Genomic DNA, 19,157 nt, shown 5'->3' on the forward strand with positions numbered 1-19,157 from the left:
GAGACATTACAACTGATGCTACAGAAGTAAAGAGGATCATAGGAGACTACTGTGAAAAATTATATGCCAATAAATTGGGTAACCAAGAGGAAACGGATAAATTCCTAGAAATATACTGCCTACCAAGACTAAATCATGAAGAAATAGAAAATCTGAACAAGCCAACTAAGGAGATTGAGGCAGTATCAAAAACCAACAAAGAAAAGCCAAGGACCAGATGGCTTCACTGGTGAATCATACCAAATATTTAAGAAAAATTAATGCCAGTCCTTCTCAAACTCTTCCAAAAAATTGAAGAGGGGAGAACATTCCCAAACTCACTTTATAAGGCCAGTATTACCTTGATACCTAAGCCAGATAAGGATGCTACAAGAAAACTACAGGCTCGTATCGATGAAGAATATAGATGCAAGAATTCTCAAAAAGTATTAGCAAACCAAAACTGCACATTAAAAGGTTCATACACCATGATTATGTGGGATTTATCCCTGGGATTCAAGGATAGGTCAACATATGCAAATCAATAAACGTGATACACCACATTAATAGAATGAAAGATAAAAATGACATGACTCTCTCAATAGACTCAGAAAAAGCGCTTGCCAAAATTCAACACCCTTTCAAGATAAAAGCTCTAACAAATTTGGGAAGGTATAGAAGGAACATACCTCAACATAATAAAGGCCATTTATGACAGACTCACAGCTAATGTCATACTTAATGATGAAAATCTGAAAGCTTTTCAGATTGGAAACAAGACAAGGATGCCCACTCTCAACACTCCTAGTCAACATAGTACTGGAAGACATGGCCAGAGTGATTAGGCAAGAAAAAGAAATACAGGGCATGCTATCAGAAAGGAAGAAGGAAAGTTGTCTCTGTTAGCAGATGACATGATCTTATATGTAGAAAACCCTGAAGACTTTACCAAAAAACTATTAGAATCAATGATTTTGGTAAAGTTGCAGGATACAAAATCACACACAAAAAATCAGTCGTCTTTCTTTCTTTTTTTTTTCCAAGATTTTATTTTTTTCCTTTTTCTCCCCAAAGCCCCCCGGTACATAGTTGTATATTCTTCGTTGTGGGTCCTTCTAGTTGTGGCATGTGGGACACCACCTCAGCGTCGTTTGATGAGCAGTGCCATGTTTGTGCCCAGGATTCGAACCAATGAAACACTGGGCCGCCTGCAGCAGAGTGCCTGAACTTAACCACTCTGCCACGGGGCTAGCTCCAATCAGTCATATTTCTATACACTAACAGTGAAATATCTGAAAAAGAAATAAAGAAAACAATCTTACTCACAATAGCATCAAAAACAATAGAATACGTAGGAATAAATTTACCCAAGGAAGTAAAAATCTGTACACTGAAAACTTTAAGATATTGATGAAAGAAATGGAAGAAGACACAACGAAGTAGAGAGAGAGCCCATGTTCAAGGATTGGAAGAATTAATATTGTTAAAATGTCCACACTACCCAAAGCCATCAACAGATTCAATGCAATCCCATATCAAACTCAATCTCAAAATTCCAGTGTCATTTTGCACAGAAATAGAAAAAGCAGTCCTAAAGTTTGTGTGGAACCACAAAAGACCCCAAATAGCCAAAACAATTTTGAGAAAGAAGAACAAAGCTGGAGGCATCACACTTTCTGATTTCAAGTTTTTTGACAAAGCTGTAGTAATCAAAACAGTATGGTACTGAGCCCGACCCAGTGGTGCCGTGGTTAAGTTTGCATATTCCACTTCAGTGGCCTGGGGTTCACTGGTTTGGTTCCCTGGTGCAGACCTACGCACCACTTGTCAAGCCATGCTATGGCAGGCATCCCACATAAAATAGAAGAAGATGGGCACCGATGTTAGCTCAGGGCCAGTCTTCCTCAGCAAAAAGAGGAGGATTGGTGGCAGATGTTAGCTCAGGGCTAATCTTCCTCAAAAAAACAAAAACAAAAAAACCCAGTGTGATACTGCAATTAAAACAGACACATAGACCAATGGAATAGAATAGAGAGCCCTTGCACAACCTACAGCTAGAATATACAACTATGTACTGGGGGGCTTTGGGGAGAAGAAGAAGAAGAAAAATAAAGAAAGAAAGAAAGATTGGCAACAGATGTTAGCTCAGGGGCCAACCTTAAAAAAAAAAAAGAATAGAGAGCTCCAGAAATAAACCCACACATATATGGTCAACTAATAATTGACAATGGAGCCAAGAATACTCAGTGGGGGAAAAGATAGTGTTTTAAATACATGATGTTGAGAAAAATGGATGTCCACATGCAAAAGAATGAAACCGGGCCCCTAGCTTACACTACTTACAGAAATTAACTTGAAATGGATTGAAGACTTGAACGTAAGACCTAAAACCATAAAACTCCTAGAAGAAAACAGAGAGAGAAAGCTCCTTGACATTTGTCTTGGCAGATATTTTGGATATGACACCAAGAGCACAAGCAAAAAAAGCAAAAATAAACAAGTGGGATTGCATCAAACTAAAAGCTTCTGCATGGCAACAGAAACAATCAACAGACGAAGAGACAGTGGAGTGGAAGACATTTGCAAACCATATATCAGATAAGGGGTTAATATCCAAAATACATAACGAGCTCATATGACTGAATACCAAAGAAACAAATAATGTGATTAAAAATAGGCAGAGGACCTGAATAGACATTTTCCAAAGAAGACATACAAATGGCCAACAGGCACATGAAAAGATGCTCAGCATCACTAATCATCAGGAAAATACAAATCAAAACCACAGTGAGATGTCACCTCTCATCTGTTAAATGGCTATTAACCGAAAAGACAAAAGGTAACGAGTATTGGCAAGGATGTGGAGGAAAGGCAACCCTAGCACACTGTTGGTAGGAACGTAAATTGTTGAAGCCACTATGGAAAACAGTATGCAGGTTCCTCAAAAATTAAAAATAGAGCTACCATATGATCAAGCAATCCTGTCTCTAGGTATATATCTGAAGGAAATGAAATCACTATCTTGAAGGGATATCTGCACCCTTACATTCATTGCAGCATTATTCACAATAGCCAAGACGTGGAAACAACCTAAATGTCCATCAACGTATTAATGGATAAAGAAGATGTGGTATGTGTGTGTGTGTGAGACCATTATTCAGCCGTAAAAAAGAAGGAAATCCTGCTATTTGTGACAACATGGATGGACCTTGAGGGTGTTAGGCTAAGTGAAATGAGTCAGGTAGAGGAAGACGAATACTGTATGATCTCACTTATATCGGAACTTAAAGAAAACCAGATGCAGAAATAGAGAGTAGAATGGTGGTTGCCAGGAGCTGGCAGGTGGGGAACCTGGGGAGATGTTGGTCAAAGGGTGCAAACTTCCAATTAGAAGATGAATAATTCTGGGGGATCTAATATTCAGCATGGTGACTATCATTAATAATATTGTACTTTGTACTTGAAAGTTGCTAAGGGAGTAGATCTTAAATGTTCTTACTACAAGAAAAATTGTAATTATGTGAGGTGATGGATGTGTTAACTAACCTTGTTTTTCTAATCATTTCACAATAAACATGCGTGTCAAATCATCTCATTGGATACCTTAAACTTACACAATGTTATATGTCAACTGTTTCTCAATAAAGCTAGAAAATTTTTTTTAAATTATACATTGTATAGATTAACTTATAGATTTGCCAAAGCTTGAAATCTGAGTCTGATCAAGCTTTGGGATCCAGCTGCAAATTAGTAGGAAATACTGAGGGTGGAGGAACAAGTTGAATTGCACCGTGAGAATGCAGTTGGCAAAATCCATATTGTGGGAAACTCTGCAGGTCAAGTGGCCCATGTTTTCTTAGATGGATAAATTAAAAGAAAAAGAATGGACAGGGAACTTGATTAAAAGATCTTAAAGACATATCAAGTATTAAAAAATGAGCAAGACCAAACAATATCAGGATGGACACTTTGAGTGATAAAAATTTAAAGAAACATAAGGAAGTGATTACTATAAAAGCCAAATAGTGGTTTCTTTTGGGGGAAGGAAGGGAGTGGTGATTGTGGGGTGATACAAGGACGGATTTCTGGAGGGATGGCAAAGGTCTGTGTCTTGACCTGGGTGGTGGTTACAAGGATGTTGGCCTAATAATATGCATTTGTTTTGTGTGTTTTTTCTGTCTTTACTTTATAATAAAAGTTTAAAAATAGAAGATATTTTAAAGAAAATAGCACATACTATATCTTCTTTAATGATATTCATGTTATTTTCTAGACTGTTCAAGTTCTGAGAAATTCTGCCATAAATAAACTTGTTTTCTTTGTTTAAATGCTCTCTCTCGCTCTCTTTCTCTCAAAACCAAATATAGAATGCTTAGGATATACTGGAGACACTAGGTAAAACATCTGATTGCCTCAAGGAGGAGTTTTAATCTTACAACAGCTCCTATCCTAGGTTAAGTACCTCTCTAGAAATTTTGACACTGATTATACCCCATGTGCCTGACACGTGATTTCAGCCACATGGCCCATCTGAGGGCTTTGTCCCGCTGGAGCTGGGTTATCCTCCCTCCAGCAGAGGTCTTTTCTTGATCCCTATTAAACAACAAAAGGGGATTCAATATCTCTCTGCTTGCAACAAATGTTTTGTTTTGTTTGGCCAAAATCATTTTCAGTTTTATAAATTTGTACCATAAGGATCTAGTGAAGATTTAGAGGGGCTGTCTGTGTGGGACTCTAGACAATGGTCAGAGTAGTCTGGCCGCTCAAATAGCCCGTCATGTACCTTGTGCATGAATACTGAAGGCTTGCAATACTTTTTGGTACCATCACTGTTAGTCATCGCGTGATACAGGAGTATTTTATTCAACGAACACTGCAGACTTCTGAACTACAGGGGCTGGGGTGCCTTCTGCGTGGAACACTGCACAACTCCAGCTGCCTTTGTGGCCTCTATGTTCAGTAATGCTGCCCAGCTCACTTTTTACCTCTTTCCAGAGATCCCCTGTCATCATTCCTGTGATGGTCAATTTTATGTGTCAACTTGACCTGGTTAAGGGATGCCCAGATAGCTGGTAAAACATCATTTGTGGATGTGTCGGTGAGGGTGTTTCTGGAAGAGATTGGCATTTGAATCGGTAGACTGAGTAAAGGAGATCCCCTCACCAATGTGGGTGGACACCACCCCATCCACTGAGTGTGGCAGAGGAAGGGTGAATTCAGGCTCTGTGAGCTGGGACGTCCATCTTCTGCTCTAGGTCATTGCTGCTTCTGGTTCTCACGCCTTTGGCCTTGGAGCGGGACTTACAGCGGCTCCTTTGGTTCCCAGGCCTGCGAGTTTGGACTGGAATTATAGTACCAGCTTTCCTGGATCTCCACCTTGCAGACTGTAGATCATGGGACTTCTCAGTCTCCATAATTGGAGGCTAATTCCTCATAATAAATCTCTCTCTATATATATCCTATTGGTTCTGTTTCTATGGAGAACCCTGACTAATATAATTCCTTCATCCCAGGAATGCAACAAAGTAAAATTAATAGTGAGTCCTTGTTGCAGAGACTTGAGGATACTCAATTTTTATAAATACTCCGTCAATATTTAGTTATATTCACCAGCAGCAAACAGTTCACTTGTAAACAGGAAAAAGGGTATTCAGCAGTGTGTAACTCAAACAGTGCGTATGCTTATGTTTTTCTCTTAATTTTTTGCTTTCCTTTTAAAAGTGTATATATTTTTCACTTTAAAGTAATATGAACCTATTACAGAAAAACTTGAAACATGAAAAAATATTTCTATATTCTCACCACTGTAATACAATCATGGTTATAACTTTGTATATTTCCTTCTAGTCTATTTTGGTGTGACTATTTTTTCATAGTTGTATAAAACGTGCATGTAATTGTATTTTTTTCTTTTTAAATTTAACCTTAGGTGATTATGATATTATATACATATTTCCATGTTGCATTGTTATCACAACAGCAATTTTTTTACTGCATTCAATTTCATTTGACTCTATCATACTTTTTAACTGTTAATTTATTTTTGGTTAGTGTTTTCCCCCCTACATTTGAGCAAATATATTTTTGTGCAGTGTATAACATTATGCACGTTGCTCTTTGGTTATTGTTGCTCTGAATTTTTAAGGTAGAATATTAGCAAGTGTCAAGAATTTCAGTAAACTTCCATCTAATTTTTCTTTCAGCTCTGTCATCAAACCTAACAAATCTCGTGATTGTAGAAGTAGGAGGCATAAATTAATTTGCCGACTATTGTACTTCTCAAGACCTTAATTATGTATGACTTAATAAGGCCACATGAAACTTGAGTGAGGCAGTCATCTTGTTTACATCTAGAAATTGGTCACAGAATAGCGGTTGTGGACAGTGTAGAAACTCACGGTGGAAAATGAAGGTTTTTTAATTTGGAGCCCAAGGACATACAATGCAACATTTTCGATGTGTGTAAGTATGTGCATTCTTGGGAGATGGGTCTGGGTTTTTGTCATGTGTTCAAAGGAATCCAGTAGCTACTAGTGTGGGCATAATGTTTGCTAGTTGAGTGGAATGTTATTTTTGTGTTTCTTTGTCCTTGTTTCCTCCTTCCTTGCCTTCTCCCTTCTCTCTCTTTCCACATTCGTTATATTCAGTAATATAACTCAGAAAAATGTTCTTTTTGGTGAGCAGTGATTTATCACCTGAAAATTTATAATGACTTCAGTTTTTAAAAACTGAACACATATGTGAAACTGTTAATTAAATACTGTGTTAATCTGTGTTGATTCTGGGAAGTTTTCCCATTTCAAGCAGTAATTTAGTGTTACCTTTCTTGGTTAGAATTGTTATTATTATTATTATTGGTGAGGAAGATTGGCCCTGAGCTAACATCTGTGCCCGTCTTCCTCTGTTTTGTATGTGGGATGCTGCTACAGTGTGGCTTGATGAGCGGTGTGTAGGTCCACGCCCATGACCCAAACCTGCAAACCGCAGGCCGCTGAAGCATAGTGCATGAACTTAACCACTACACCACTGGGCCAGCCCCTAGAATTATTTTTAAAGTTTTACCTAGATGCTGATCATTAAATAGGTTACTACTATTAAAACAAGCTATTATGTTTCGACGAGTCTGTAATGAATTGAGTGTGGAAATCATTCATCAAATGCAGCTATCTTTTTACTATGTTATTTTGAAAGGTGTAGCTTTACTAACTCTATTAAAATTTGAGGCTTTCTACGTTTTGCACAACTAAAGCAAGAGGCATTCTATGCAGAAAACCCTAAATAAAATTAGTTTTAATTGTTAGAAACGCCTTTAAAAGATAAAATCTCTGTCATTTTTTATTACCAAATGACGGGAACAACTTCCCTTCCAGTGGAACAGGGCTTCTAATATGCAATGACCACCTTGTTTTTGATAAAGGACTAATCAATATCTTATGTTTTCCTTAGGAATGGGTTGTTTCTGGGGAGCCGAAAGGAAATTCTGGACCCTGAAAGGAGTGTATTCCACTCAAGTTGGCTTTGCAGGAGGCTACACTCCCAATCCTACTTATAAAGAAGTCTGCTCAGGTAGGAAGAATTTGTTCCGTCATATTGCTAGGAACGAGGAAGGGCGTGCACCTGCTGGAAGGCGATAAGATCTTTGAAATGGACATATAGTTTTTTGTGTGTTTCCTCAGTCTCTCTTTCTCATTTCTGTAAATACACTTGTTGGCCTCTCACTTTATATTTGTGGAAGATAATAAGCTTCCTATGGAATGTATCATTTAGTTTTTGCTGCAGAACAATCACCTCAAAACTTAATCCCTAAAATAGTCATTTACTAGCTTATGATTCTAGCAATTTAGGCTGGGCTCAGCTTGGCGGTTCTTCTGCTGGTCTCATCTGGGCTCACTCGTGTGATACCCGTCAACTAGTGGGCTGCCTGGGGACAAGTTGGTCTAGGATGGCTTCATTCATATGTCTGGCAATTGGTGCTGGCTGTCAGTGCTTGCTGTTGGCTGGGCTGATGGGGATGATGGAACACGTATGACCTGGGCTAATTCACATGGTGGTGGGTGCAGAGATCCCAGGAGTAGCAAGGGAGGACAAGCCTCATTCTGCTAGCACTTTTCCGGCCTCTGTTGTGTCACATTTATTATCACCCCATTGGCCAAAGGAAGTCACACGGTCTAGCCCAGAGTCAATATGAGCGGGACTCTCCACAGGCAGGTGTACAGGGAGATGCAAAGAAATTGGTATCATTACTGCAACAGTCAACCACATGAGACAAACATGTTGTATATCAGACATGTTTTCTTGAGGGAAAACATTAAAAGCCAGGCTCTAATGAAGGGATTGGCAAACTGTGGCTTGCAGACTAAATCTTGCCCACTGCTTGTTTGTGTAAATAAGGTTTTATTGAAACAAAGCAATACCTATTTATTTATATGTTATCTATAAATGCTTTCATGCCACAGTGGGAGAGATGAATGGATGTGACAGAGACTGTATGGCCTGCAAAACCTGCAATATTTATGATCTGGCTCTTTATAGAAAAAACAGTTTGCTGACCAGGTTAGGCAGATACCCCCATGGCAAATTCTAGCTCAAATACTAGATAACCTCTCTGGATTTTTTTTTTATTTCTGACCTTCACAGATTTCTTTTACTTTTCTTCCAGCTCAGGTAACATTTAAAACACATTTTTTTCTCTTTAATTTCTTTTGTTTTTAAAATAAAGATGGTGTATATTTAAGGTGTACAACATGATGTTTTAATATACATAGTGAAATGATTACTATAGTCAAGCTAACTGACATGTTCATCTCCTCACAGACTTTTTCTGTGGTAAGGTACCTTTGATCCACTCGCTCAGCAAATTTCAAGTATACAATACAGTATTATGAACTATGCCACCATGGTGTACATTAGGTCTCTAGAATAATTCATCCTACATAACTGAAAGTTTGTACTCTTTGACCATTATCTCCCCATTTCCTCCTACTCCTGCCCCTGGTAGCCACCATTCTACTCTCTGCTTCTAGAACTTTAATTGTTTTAGATTCCACATATAAGAGAGATCATGTAGGGCTTTTTTTTCCCCCCAGGAACGCAATCAATGTTCTAAACTGTGTTTACATTGATTGAATAGGTAGATACAGAAACCAATTAATTTAACTCCGTTTACTTAAAAAAAAATTTTTTAAATTTGAGTTCATAGTAGTTTACATCATTGTGGAATTTCAGTTGTATGTTATTTCGTGTCTGTCACCACATAGGTGCTCCCCTTCACCCCCTGTCCCCACCCCTTATTCCTCTTCCCCTGGTAACCACTGAACTGTTTTCTTTGTCCATGTGTTTGTTTATATTCCACATATGAGTGAAATCATCTGGTGTTTGTCTTTCTCAGTCTGGCTTATTTCGCTTAGCATAATTCCCTCTAGGTCCTTCCATGTTGTTTCAAATAGGATGATTTTGTCTTTTTTTTATGGCTGAGTAGTATTCTATTGTGTATATATACCATGTCTTCTTTATCCCATCATCGTACGATGGGCGCTTGGATTATTTCCATGTCTTGGCTATTGTGAATAGTGCTGCAATGAACATAGGGATGTGTATGTTGCTGCAATGAACTCAGGGATGCGTGTGGATTGTTGATTTCAGGTTGTTTGGGTAGATACTCAGTAGTGGGATAGCTGGGTCATACAGTATTTCTATTTTTAGTTTTTTGAGGAATCTCCATACTGTTTCCCATAGTGGCTGCACTAGTTTGCATTCCCACCAGCAATGTATGAGGGTTCCCTTTTCTCCACACCCTCTCCAACATTTATTATTTTTAGTCTTAGTGATTATAGCCATTTTAACAGATGTAAGGTGGTATCTTAGTGTAGTTTTGATTTGCATTTCCCTGATGATTAGTGATGTTGAGCGTCTTTTCATGTGTTTATTGGCCATCTGTATATCTTTTTTGGAAAAATGTTCATATCCTCTGCCCATTTTTTGATTGGACTGTTTTTTTGTTGTTCAGTTGTGTGAGTTCCTTGTGTATTATGGAGATTAACCCCTTATCAGATATGTGATTTGCAAATATTTTCTCCCAATTGATGGGTTGTCTTTTTGTTTTGATCCTAGTTTCTCTTGCCTTGCAGAAGCTCTTTAGTCTGATGAAGTCCCACTTGTTTATTTTTTCCTTTGTTTCCCTTGTCTGAGAAAACAGAGATCATTCAGGTTTTTTTCCTGTGGCTTATTTTACTTAGCATTACGTCCTCCAGGTTCATCCATGTTCTTGGAAATGTCAGGATTTCCTTTATTTTTAAGGCTGAATAGTATTCCGCTGTATATGTATAACCATGTCTTCTTTATCCCTCCTCCGCTGATGGACACTTAGGTCGTTTCCATATCTTGGCTGTTATGAACAGTGCTGCAGTGAACCTGGGAACACAGATATTTCTTCAAGATACTGATTTTGTTTCCTTTGGCTACATAACCAGAAGAGAGGCTGCTGGATCATAGGATAGTTCTGTGTTTAAATTTTTGAGGAACGTTCATACTGTAAAACACATTTTTTAAAGTACAGTTTATTCACTATCTTAAGAGTTCTTAATTGGGAGGGTTTATCTAGATATATAGCCCACCATGTTGACAGTATTGGAATTGAAAAATATGTAAACAGTTTTATCTTTCTAAAATAAAGGTTTGAATTGGCATCATTTGTGCTGGGCCCTCTCAGCTCTCAGGGCCCCGGGAATGAAGGCGGTGGAGGAGTTGGAGAATGAGAGTTTGTTCAATAGTGAGCATGTTGATTTGTTTGCTACAGTACGAATTCTGATTTTTAAATGAAATTTGAGCTGTGCAACAATGAAAATATTATAAAAATCTACATATTCTTGTTTTTCTTTCCTCTAGAGAAGAATGGAAATATTCTAATTGGTATTGAGAATGTGGAACGTCAAACAAATGTTTTAATGGTTAATCCCTGTTTTTTTTGTTGCTTCTATTTCAAAATTAAACAAATGCTTATGCAGAGCTATAAATAGAGAGAGCCAGATGAACCCGGGAGATTGCCCAGGTGTGTCCTCTTAAGTCTCAGGAACGGAAATGAATGGATTCCTTCCTGTAATTGCAGACATGACTTAATAGCCTAAGAGGAAAAGTTGCTCAGAAAATCCCCAAATATCTGCTACTGATACCGTTATTCTCCACCAGCAAAATGCTGACGACCAGTCAGAAGATCGGGAGTGCTTGTTTGCTCAAACTCTTCCTGTTCAACTCCTGCCTTCACAATGACAACAGGATAATTTCCCTTTGTTGACCTCCTACTGTGTACCAGATGCTAGGACACGCGCTTTCTGAATCTTTGCTTTTTTATCCCATCTAATCTTCCCAACAGCCCCATGAAGCGTCTCAGGTTCTGTCTTTTGCAGAGGAGAGTGTTGAGGCTCAGAGAGGAAAAGTGACTTACCCAAGGTCATCTGTAGCAGGAATCCCAACCTCATTAGCTTGCAGCTCAAAGTGGACGCCATTGACCATGGTGTAAGTCACCCAGCTGTCATCGTGTCCCAGGGACTCTCCGTTCATCTTTTCACACTTCCCTTCACCAAGTCACACAATCTCTTTCATGTCTGTCCCTCTACTGTACTTTTTAATATATTTTTGTGCTTTTTAATGGTTACTAAGGAAAATTGCAAGCAGTTTTTTTTTTTTTGTCTTTCTGATGCTTAGAAGGAAAAAGGACAAACCCTTTTAAGATACAGTTCATGCAAACAGCCGGTGTGTTAGTGGCCTGTAGCAATGGTGAAGTACAGAAACCACGGAGGCTGGTAAAGAACTTGCTGTTTGATGTGAGCACTGCCTGCTAAGTTAGCGATGGCATCGGGAAGCATGGTTGTCATGGAAACGTGTTCCTGATTGGGAAGAGATAGTTATAGGGTCTTACCCAGACACAGAAGGAGAGATGATTTCTTTCCCCAGGCTTTTTTGTTCTGATCATGAAAGGGAAAAACAAAAAGGCAGAGAGAAGCTGTGATAGAAAGGTCCCTCTGGCACAGAAGTGATAGAGCCTCAGGTCCCTGGGAATAGCAGGGAAGGAGAACAAACAAGGTCCCTAGCTAGAGTAATTATGGTAACCAGCTAATTAAAGATTTTTGACTGAGAGGATGGGGAGACAGAAGGCAGGTTATACTGGTGAGGCCTCCCCTCTGAGGCCTCGGGTGCTCAAAGCCTTGTTGAACAAGTCAGCCCTGAAGGAGTCTGCCTTGCAAGAAAGAAAAACCAAGTCTCCGCTAAGATGCGGAGTAATAATTGCTGAGGTTTTGTGTGAGAGAAATACTAGTCTCTGCTCCAGTATTTGCATTAATTTCAAAATTGCTTACTCTTGTAATTAAGTTTGTAAAACTTTGGTCACAATCAGGGGTCTTTTGTAAAGGTATTTATTTATTTATTCACTCATTCAAGAGAAGAAGGCTAAGGACCTGGACTGCGCGCCGGATTCCTTCTCTCATACCGCAGTACACTTGAGCCTAAGGTATCATTTGGTTTCCTGGGGCAGGTGCCAGAATTATAGGAGTAGCACTCTGGAGGGGGTTCCCAAAATCCACAGGGCTAGCTCTGTCACTCCCCCGAGCTCCCACCCCCAACTTTCACATGATGACGAATGTCAGAGCTTCCACAAGCATCGTCTTGGCACACAGGTGGGTAATCACAAGTCATGGAACCAGACCATTGGACGAAGTTTGTCATGTGCACTCGCTAGTGGGTATGCACAGCTCAGGGGATGAGTGAGCAAGTGAGCGTGCAGGTGGCTGTAACAGCAGGCGTATATCCAGACAGGATGTATGTTAATTTCTGAATGGTATTTCTGTGTGGCTGCTGATGGGTTGGTGATTCTGAAACCTAAGCTGGCGTTGCAGTTAGGCATGTAGAAAAGATATAGGGCTTCTAGTGACAGCCAGGAGAGGAGGTGACCCCCATGGTGACACACGGATAGAGTTGGCTCTGACATGTAAGCAGAACTTTCATTAATGGCTCACCAGTGGGTCTGTGACGTGCTATGATCTGTGTGAGACCTGAACCTGCCATGTGTAAAAGGTACAAGCAGACAACGGTTCCTCAAGAATTTGCAGTAAAGTTGCCCTTTGAGAAGGAAGCATAACATAAGCCTGTAAAGCATCAGAGTGGAGAAGGCAGTCACTTAGAGGAGGGCTTGGCTTCCAGGTCCCTAGGACCTCATGGAATGCCCTGACATATGCGAAAGGGAGAAGAGAGGACCTCAGCAGGGAGGCTGGGCGGCCAGGCCAGCCTGGGAAAGGGGGAGTCCTGCTGGCACTTTATGAGGTGCTCTGTAAGGTCTGGCTGCTGGACAGACTCCCCGAGCCTGACACCGTGACGCTTCTAAGTTCTATCACTAACTCCTCTTGTTATGATCCACACTCTAGAAACTTGTCATCTTTTGTCCTCCCTTGGAGATTATTTCAGAAAGAAGATACAATGAGAGCAGGTTGGTCAGCCAGACAGTTCTAATTCTCATTTCAGATTCAATTAAATGCCAGTCTGAGATGTGTATCTCAGTCTATTGTGAGTTTAGGCTACACAGGTCATTCTCGCCAGATTGGATTAACCTTGGGTTGAATTAAATGATAAAAATGGAATTTTGGCCTTAAAAGCTGAGAGTCAGAAGCCAGACTTCTAGGATTTTCCAAAAGCTGTGATTGCCTCCTTGCATTTCCCTGGAGACTCCGTGACCCTCACGTGTGTCCATCATGTCATTGAAATCTGTTTTAGAAGTGACCATCCTCCTGTTAACAGCCACTTCAACTTACCTTCCTCGGATCCCTCAATTAGCACTGAACCTGGAGCTCACAGGCTGAGACAGTTGCCTCTCCCACATGTTTTAGGCCTGAATTCGGAGTCCTCTGAGAGCTGCCCACCACCAGCTCTTGCACCAAGAACCCAGTCTCAGCTTGGATGCAGTGGAGCATCCCTCACAGCCACTGTCAGGCCTCTGTTTCTTGCTGTGTTTCAGATCTGTCTCTAGGAGATGTGCTAAGAAATAATTGGAGTCTTAGTGGCCGCTGTTCTGTTTCTAAATTGATTTCCAGGGATTTATTCATTCTTTTGCTGTTTCTTAAAAGCCATATGCCTGACTCTAGCAAACCCATGGAAATCTGGAATGGTAGCCATGAAGACCCTAAATTTCATATAGGCTTTCCTGAATAAATTAAATACACCATTTATTGGGAATGTACCACATGCAAGACATTGTGCTAGGTGCTAGGGGAGGGTTCTTTCTGATGCAAAGTTGAATATTGCTAGTACCTGTCTTCCAGAATCCTTTCTCTATGGTCAAATAAAGCTTCTTCTTTCACATTTATTTGAAAGAGTTACGCTGACCCTGGCTTTCTCTTTACACACATAAACACACACATGTGTGTGCACACACATACACACAAACACACAAACTCCCCCAAACGTTTGTTATGCAAACCAGCTGATTAACTGGCTGTTGCTTTACTACGTTGATTTTAGAAGTAATTGAGCTATTCAGATTCCTGAATACCCTGATAGAGAATTATTCTTACATTTTGTAATAACAGCTATACAGATGAAAATATGAAAAGACATTCTGCAATGGGTAAGCATTCTGGGTTAATTTCAGTGCATTAGCCTAATACACAAATAACCCCATTTCTGGCAAGAAAACCCAGGATGTTCATTCACTGGGTAATATCTTTTCGTATTTTGCTTACAGATGTTCAGAACAATTCCATGTTTATTAGTCTATTCATAAGCTCTTAGAAATCTGCATAACCACGTGGCACCAAAACCAGAAGCATGAAAGAGACTCTATAACTTTTTCTCATAAGTGAGATTTATACAATCACCACGGAAAACCTGAGGCCCAGACACGTTCTTTGTCAACAGAATACTCTGGTGGAGTTTCAGGAGTGTGTTCAACAGAAGTCCCAAGCAGGAGCCTGGGTCTGGGAGGAGCAGACTGTGGGGGCCCTCACGTCACCTTCCAGTGGTGTCGATGCCCAGGCCATTTCACTGCCTGGACTCGGTTACCTCTCCTGTAGAATGAAGGGAGTGCTGCTTTATGAAGCCAGCAGAGTTGTGGTGAGGTTCTTATTTGAAAATAAAATTATTTTAGATCAGAAGTACTCTAGAAAATGAGGGCGTACACTTTCTGTCACTCAGGGTCTTGGGCATGTTAAAGATAAAAGTGATGCATCATGAAGCTTCGCTTGGCGGAGGGCTGGGGTCAGCTCACAGAATGTGCACGTGGTAGGACAAATGGAAGCCATTTTCTTCTTTTCCTCTTCTCTGTTCTTAGAGGTCATATCCACCCCCTTCTACAAATTCATATCTTTATTTCCTTGATGCTTAAGAGCTCTAACAAAGCATTGAATAATTTCCCCCTAATATAAATCAACTCAGTATACTTTTTTAGTTTGACTTCATTTCTGAAGTGTTTGGGTGGATGTACATGTCTATGTATCTTACATGAGGTTAATGATCCCATTCTTCAAAGTAGTGATGAGTTCTGTTATTAGCAGATTTTACCAAGCAATGTAAAATTCTTTATAAATTCCTTGCAGACTACATTAAATCTCTTTTTTAGTGCATAGTAAGTCTTATTGTACTCATTTCAATGTCAGTCAAGGTAAATTACTAAGTTATTGACATATTCCTGAAAATGCGAGAATTCTGGTGTTCAGTTCTTGCTCTAAGCAATTTGATGGCTTTTTGCTTCTCTTATATTAGACATAAAATTGACCTTAAACTTGTAGCAGGTGGGATGAAAATGCTTCTCTCTCTCAAACCACTGGGCAGAAAGCAAGCTCTGAGGTCGGGAGTCCTATGGCTCTTGGTTATAACCCCTTGGACCAAATACAACTCCTCCATCCAACTCATCCACATAGCTATTCAAGACAGAATAGTTCAGTGAGTGGACCCATTGCCTGAAAGGACAAAATAGAGGTCATGGGAAAATTGCTGGTTTTGTTTATTTTCTAAGCTTCAATCACCAGAAAAGATAAGCTTGGCTTCTTGACAAGGGGCATCCCTCTGAAGAGCTGACATCAGGAGTTCTAGGGCATAGGTCTTGGGGGGTCATGGCATTTCAGACCTAGAGGGGACTTAATCATCTTCTAATCCAGTGACTTTCAAAGTCGGGGACCAGAGAACCCTCGAACTCCAGGAAGATGCTTCAGGCGTTCCACCAGTAATGAAGTGTTTTAACCTAATAACAAAGATTTAAGCTGCTTGGAGAACTCATTTACCCTTTTAGATATATAGTGTGGCTATGGTTAATATTTCATTAAAAAAGTTCTTGAAAATTTTTGGAAACCATGAGACTACTTTCTTTTTCAGATAAGGAAACTGAGGCTGAGAGAGAGTGATTCGGGAGAAAGATTTGAGAAGAAGGGTTGAAAATTTGTTTGTCTTCCCAGATTGTGGTGTTGCTAGAATCCTAAAAGGAAGTTGAAATCTGTGTCTATTATGCCCTTTTAAGTGAGGATGGAGATCAAGGAATCAGAGTGGAGGTGGCTTTTGAGTTTGAAATGTTAAGGTATCAAGAGATCAATATTCTTGTCAACTAGGTCCTGGTTATCTTTTCAGTAAGACTGGATTTTTTTTTTCCAAAATTTGAGTACTGAGGTTTTCTAATAGAGAGTCCTGATGTCTGCTAGATGCTCCAAGTGCTGTCTGCTACAGCCAGGAGCAGAGCTGAGGGTGTGACAGGAGAGCCTGCAGGAGCCTCTCTTGTTCACCAAAGCTTTGGCATCTCTTGCTTCCCCCAGACCTAGGGATGAGGAAGGAAATCATTAAACAAGAGAGTATGGTTGTCTCATTCTCTTTCAAAGCTGCAGATCTGGTTTCCAGCCTGGGCTGCAGACCTCCAGGGCCTGCAGAGTTAGGACAAACAGTCTGCAAATTGATTTGCCCACTAAGCATGGCCTGGAGATCTTAATAATCCTCTCACTCACATCTATTTCCGGTTTTCAATCTGTAAGGGAGACAACATCGTGATAATTAAAGTATGCATTTGGTCAGTGTTACTGAACTCAGAACAGCTTTTTGTCATCACGTGTGTCCTTCATCCCTGGATTCTAAAATTGCAGCAAGTGTGCTGGGGGCTCTTATGCAGCATCTTGACAAAATCAAGTGGTCTGTCATGCTCATATAGGGATGGAACTATCATGCTAAAGGGTTGCTCAGAGATCCCAAAGCTGAAACAAAATAGACACAAGCACACTTTGCTAGAGATATTTCGAGTTTGCCAAAATATTTCAGTCCAGCATTAGGCCTCACGGAGGATGGGGATTTTCTATAGCTTCAAAGGACGGGAAGCTGGTAAGCACCAAAGCCGGAGGCACACATGCCGGCTGGCCTCACACAGCAAAGGAAGCACTCCCACCTTTCCTTGCTTGTCGGGTCTATTGGCCAAACACTCCAGTTATGTCAGTGTATGTTCTTTGTCCTTTAAGTGGGGGCTGTGGTGACTGAATTTTGGTGATTTATAGATTCCCTGAAGACTGTTGCAGTTTCATTATATTCTTCATATGACCTTGATATTTTCGTATTCCTTAGCTGGTTTGGCTGTTTAATCCACCTCTTTCTCTGAGCAGCTTAAATCACTGCTGAGAACAGGTGTGGTGGTCAAAGGTCAACAGACCGACCGACTTTAAGTAGTTAAAATGTGTCGCTATTTCAGCACATCTGATGGCAAGATTCTAATAGGCCATTTAAATGGAAAATAAATTAAATGTAAAGGAAACATAATAAAAACATTTCTTATAAAAGGTTTTTTTCATTGTTTCAGGATTATATTCTCAAAGATTTAGAAGGGGGATGAAGAGGAACTTGCTATAGCAAGCAAGTTCTTAAGACATAATTGCAAAAGCAGTTGATGAATGTGTCTGCACTGATATTTTCAAATCACATATAATGGAGCCATAGTGTAATAAGGGAAAATAACCTTACAGGGGGTGGAGCTTCTCTAGGATTTTATGTGATACTCTGGGTCTTAATTACTTCCTAATGACTGACAATTTTTAGAGCCTCAGAATGAGATTTCTGTTTTTTTTTTTCTAAGTTACATTAAAAATAAATATCTGGGTCAATTACTGCCCCATCTGCCAAGTTAAAATTGCAACAAGAGGGACTCATGAAAACACGGTTGCCCGTCCTGTGAGCGAATCGCCCAGTAGGATTCGAGCAGCTTCCACAGAGGTCACTGCTGTTTGCCAGGCCTCCTTCCATTTGCCAGGACCTCATCAGCATGTGAATCAGTTACAGACCACTGAGCCCCCTCAGCTGTGGACTAGGCTTTGCTTCATAAATCCTGGCCTCTGAGGCGTGGAATTGCAGGGTCTGTCAGCAGCACGGAGGGGCGGAACGCATCCCAGCGTCCTCAGTCTTTGCAAACGAGAGCTGGTCTCTGTGGCAGAGGCTTCTCGGGAGGACTGCTTATTCACAACGGGGTTGGGACCCTTTCCTTCCTAGTTGTCTCCTTCCTCTTCTTGTCTGTCATTTCCTCCTCCCCCTCTTCCCCTTCCCTCTTTTTCTCCTTTCCTCTAGTTAAGGATACGTTGCTTTTCTACTCCGATGCTATTATGATGATGATAGTCCTAAAAAAATCACCAGAACTGATGCTCATCTTAGGTTTAGGACGGTTTGTAACTGAATACTCTCAACAGATGTTACAATAGTAGCTTATATTAATTGCTAGTTTATGGAATCTACAAAACAGTTCACAGGCTGATCTGTGTCACAGGCCTGTGGGATGGAGAGAGTGGCATTGTGCTCGCACTCACAACAGTGCAAAGCGCTGGGGGGACAGCAAGTTGCTCAGTGTGGCTCCAGCTAATTAGAGGCACCGACAGTCTCTTCTGATGGTATTTCCTTTGAAAAGAAAAACAGACTGTTCAGACTATTTTCATGTGTCTTTCTTATGCATTTTAGGACACTTTAAAAGATATTAAATTAAGCTGTGAAGTTCTTGTAGGAATAAACTGGAATTTTGAAAATCATTTATTAAAAAAATCTGGTGGTCTGGAGCTATTTAGATGAACTTAGTTCAGCTATTTAGATGAACTTACTTGATCTATAGAAACATGGATTTCTTTTTCTTTTAGTTGGATGGATCTTTGAGGTCATCTGTTCCAGTGATTTTTGGAACTTTTATTAAGCATTAG

General features: G+C 40.1%; 1 protein-coding gene across 10 annotated transcripts in view; it reads left to right on the top strand.

The window, feature by feature from the left end:
• MSRA (methionine sulfoxide reductase A) overlaps nucleotides 1-19,157 on the top strand; it is a 391,817-nt gene that overhangs the window by 189,167 nt on the left and 183,493 nt on the right. For 9 of the 10 annotated variants that reach the window (XR_011536611.1, XR_544638.2, XM_070607443.1 and 6 more), the window contains exon 3: nucleotides 7,426-7,545. The exons of the other annotated variant lie outside the window; for it this stretch is intronic. Coding sequence is in view for 7 of the 9 variants with exons in the window: in XM_070607443.1 (XP_070463544.1) it covers nucleotides 7,426-7,545 (120 nt within the window). In the remaining 2 variants the exon portion in view is untranslated. The remainder of the gene's footprint in view (nucleotides 1-7,425; nucleotides 7,546-19,157) is intronic. 10 annotated transcript variants of the gene reach the window in all.

This window comes from Equus przewalskii, chromosome 2, assembly GCF_037783145.1.
Source record: "Equus przewalskii isolate Varuska chromosome 2, EquPr2, whole genome shotgun sequence".
NCBI lineage: Eukaryota > Metazoa > Chordata > Mammalia > Perissodactyla > Equidae > Equus > Equus przewalskii.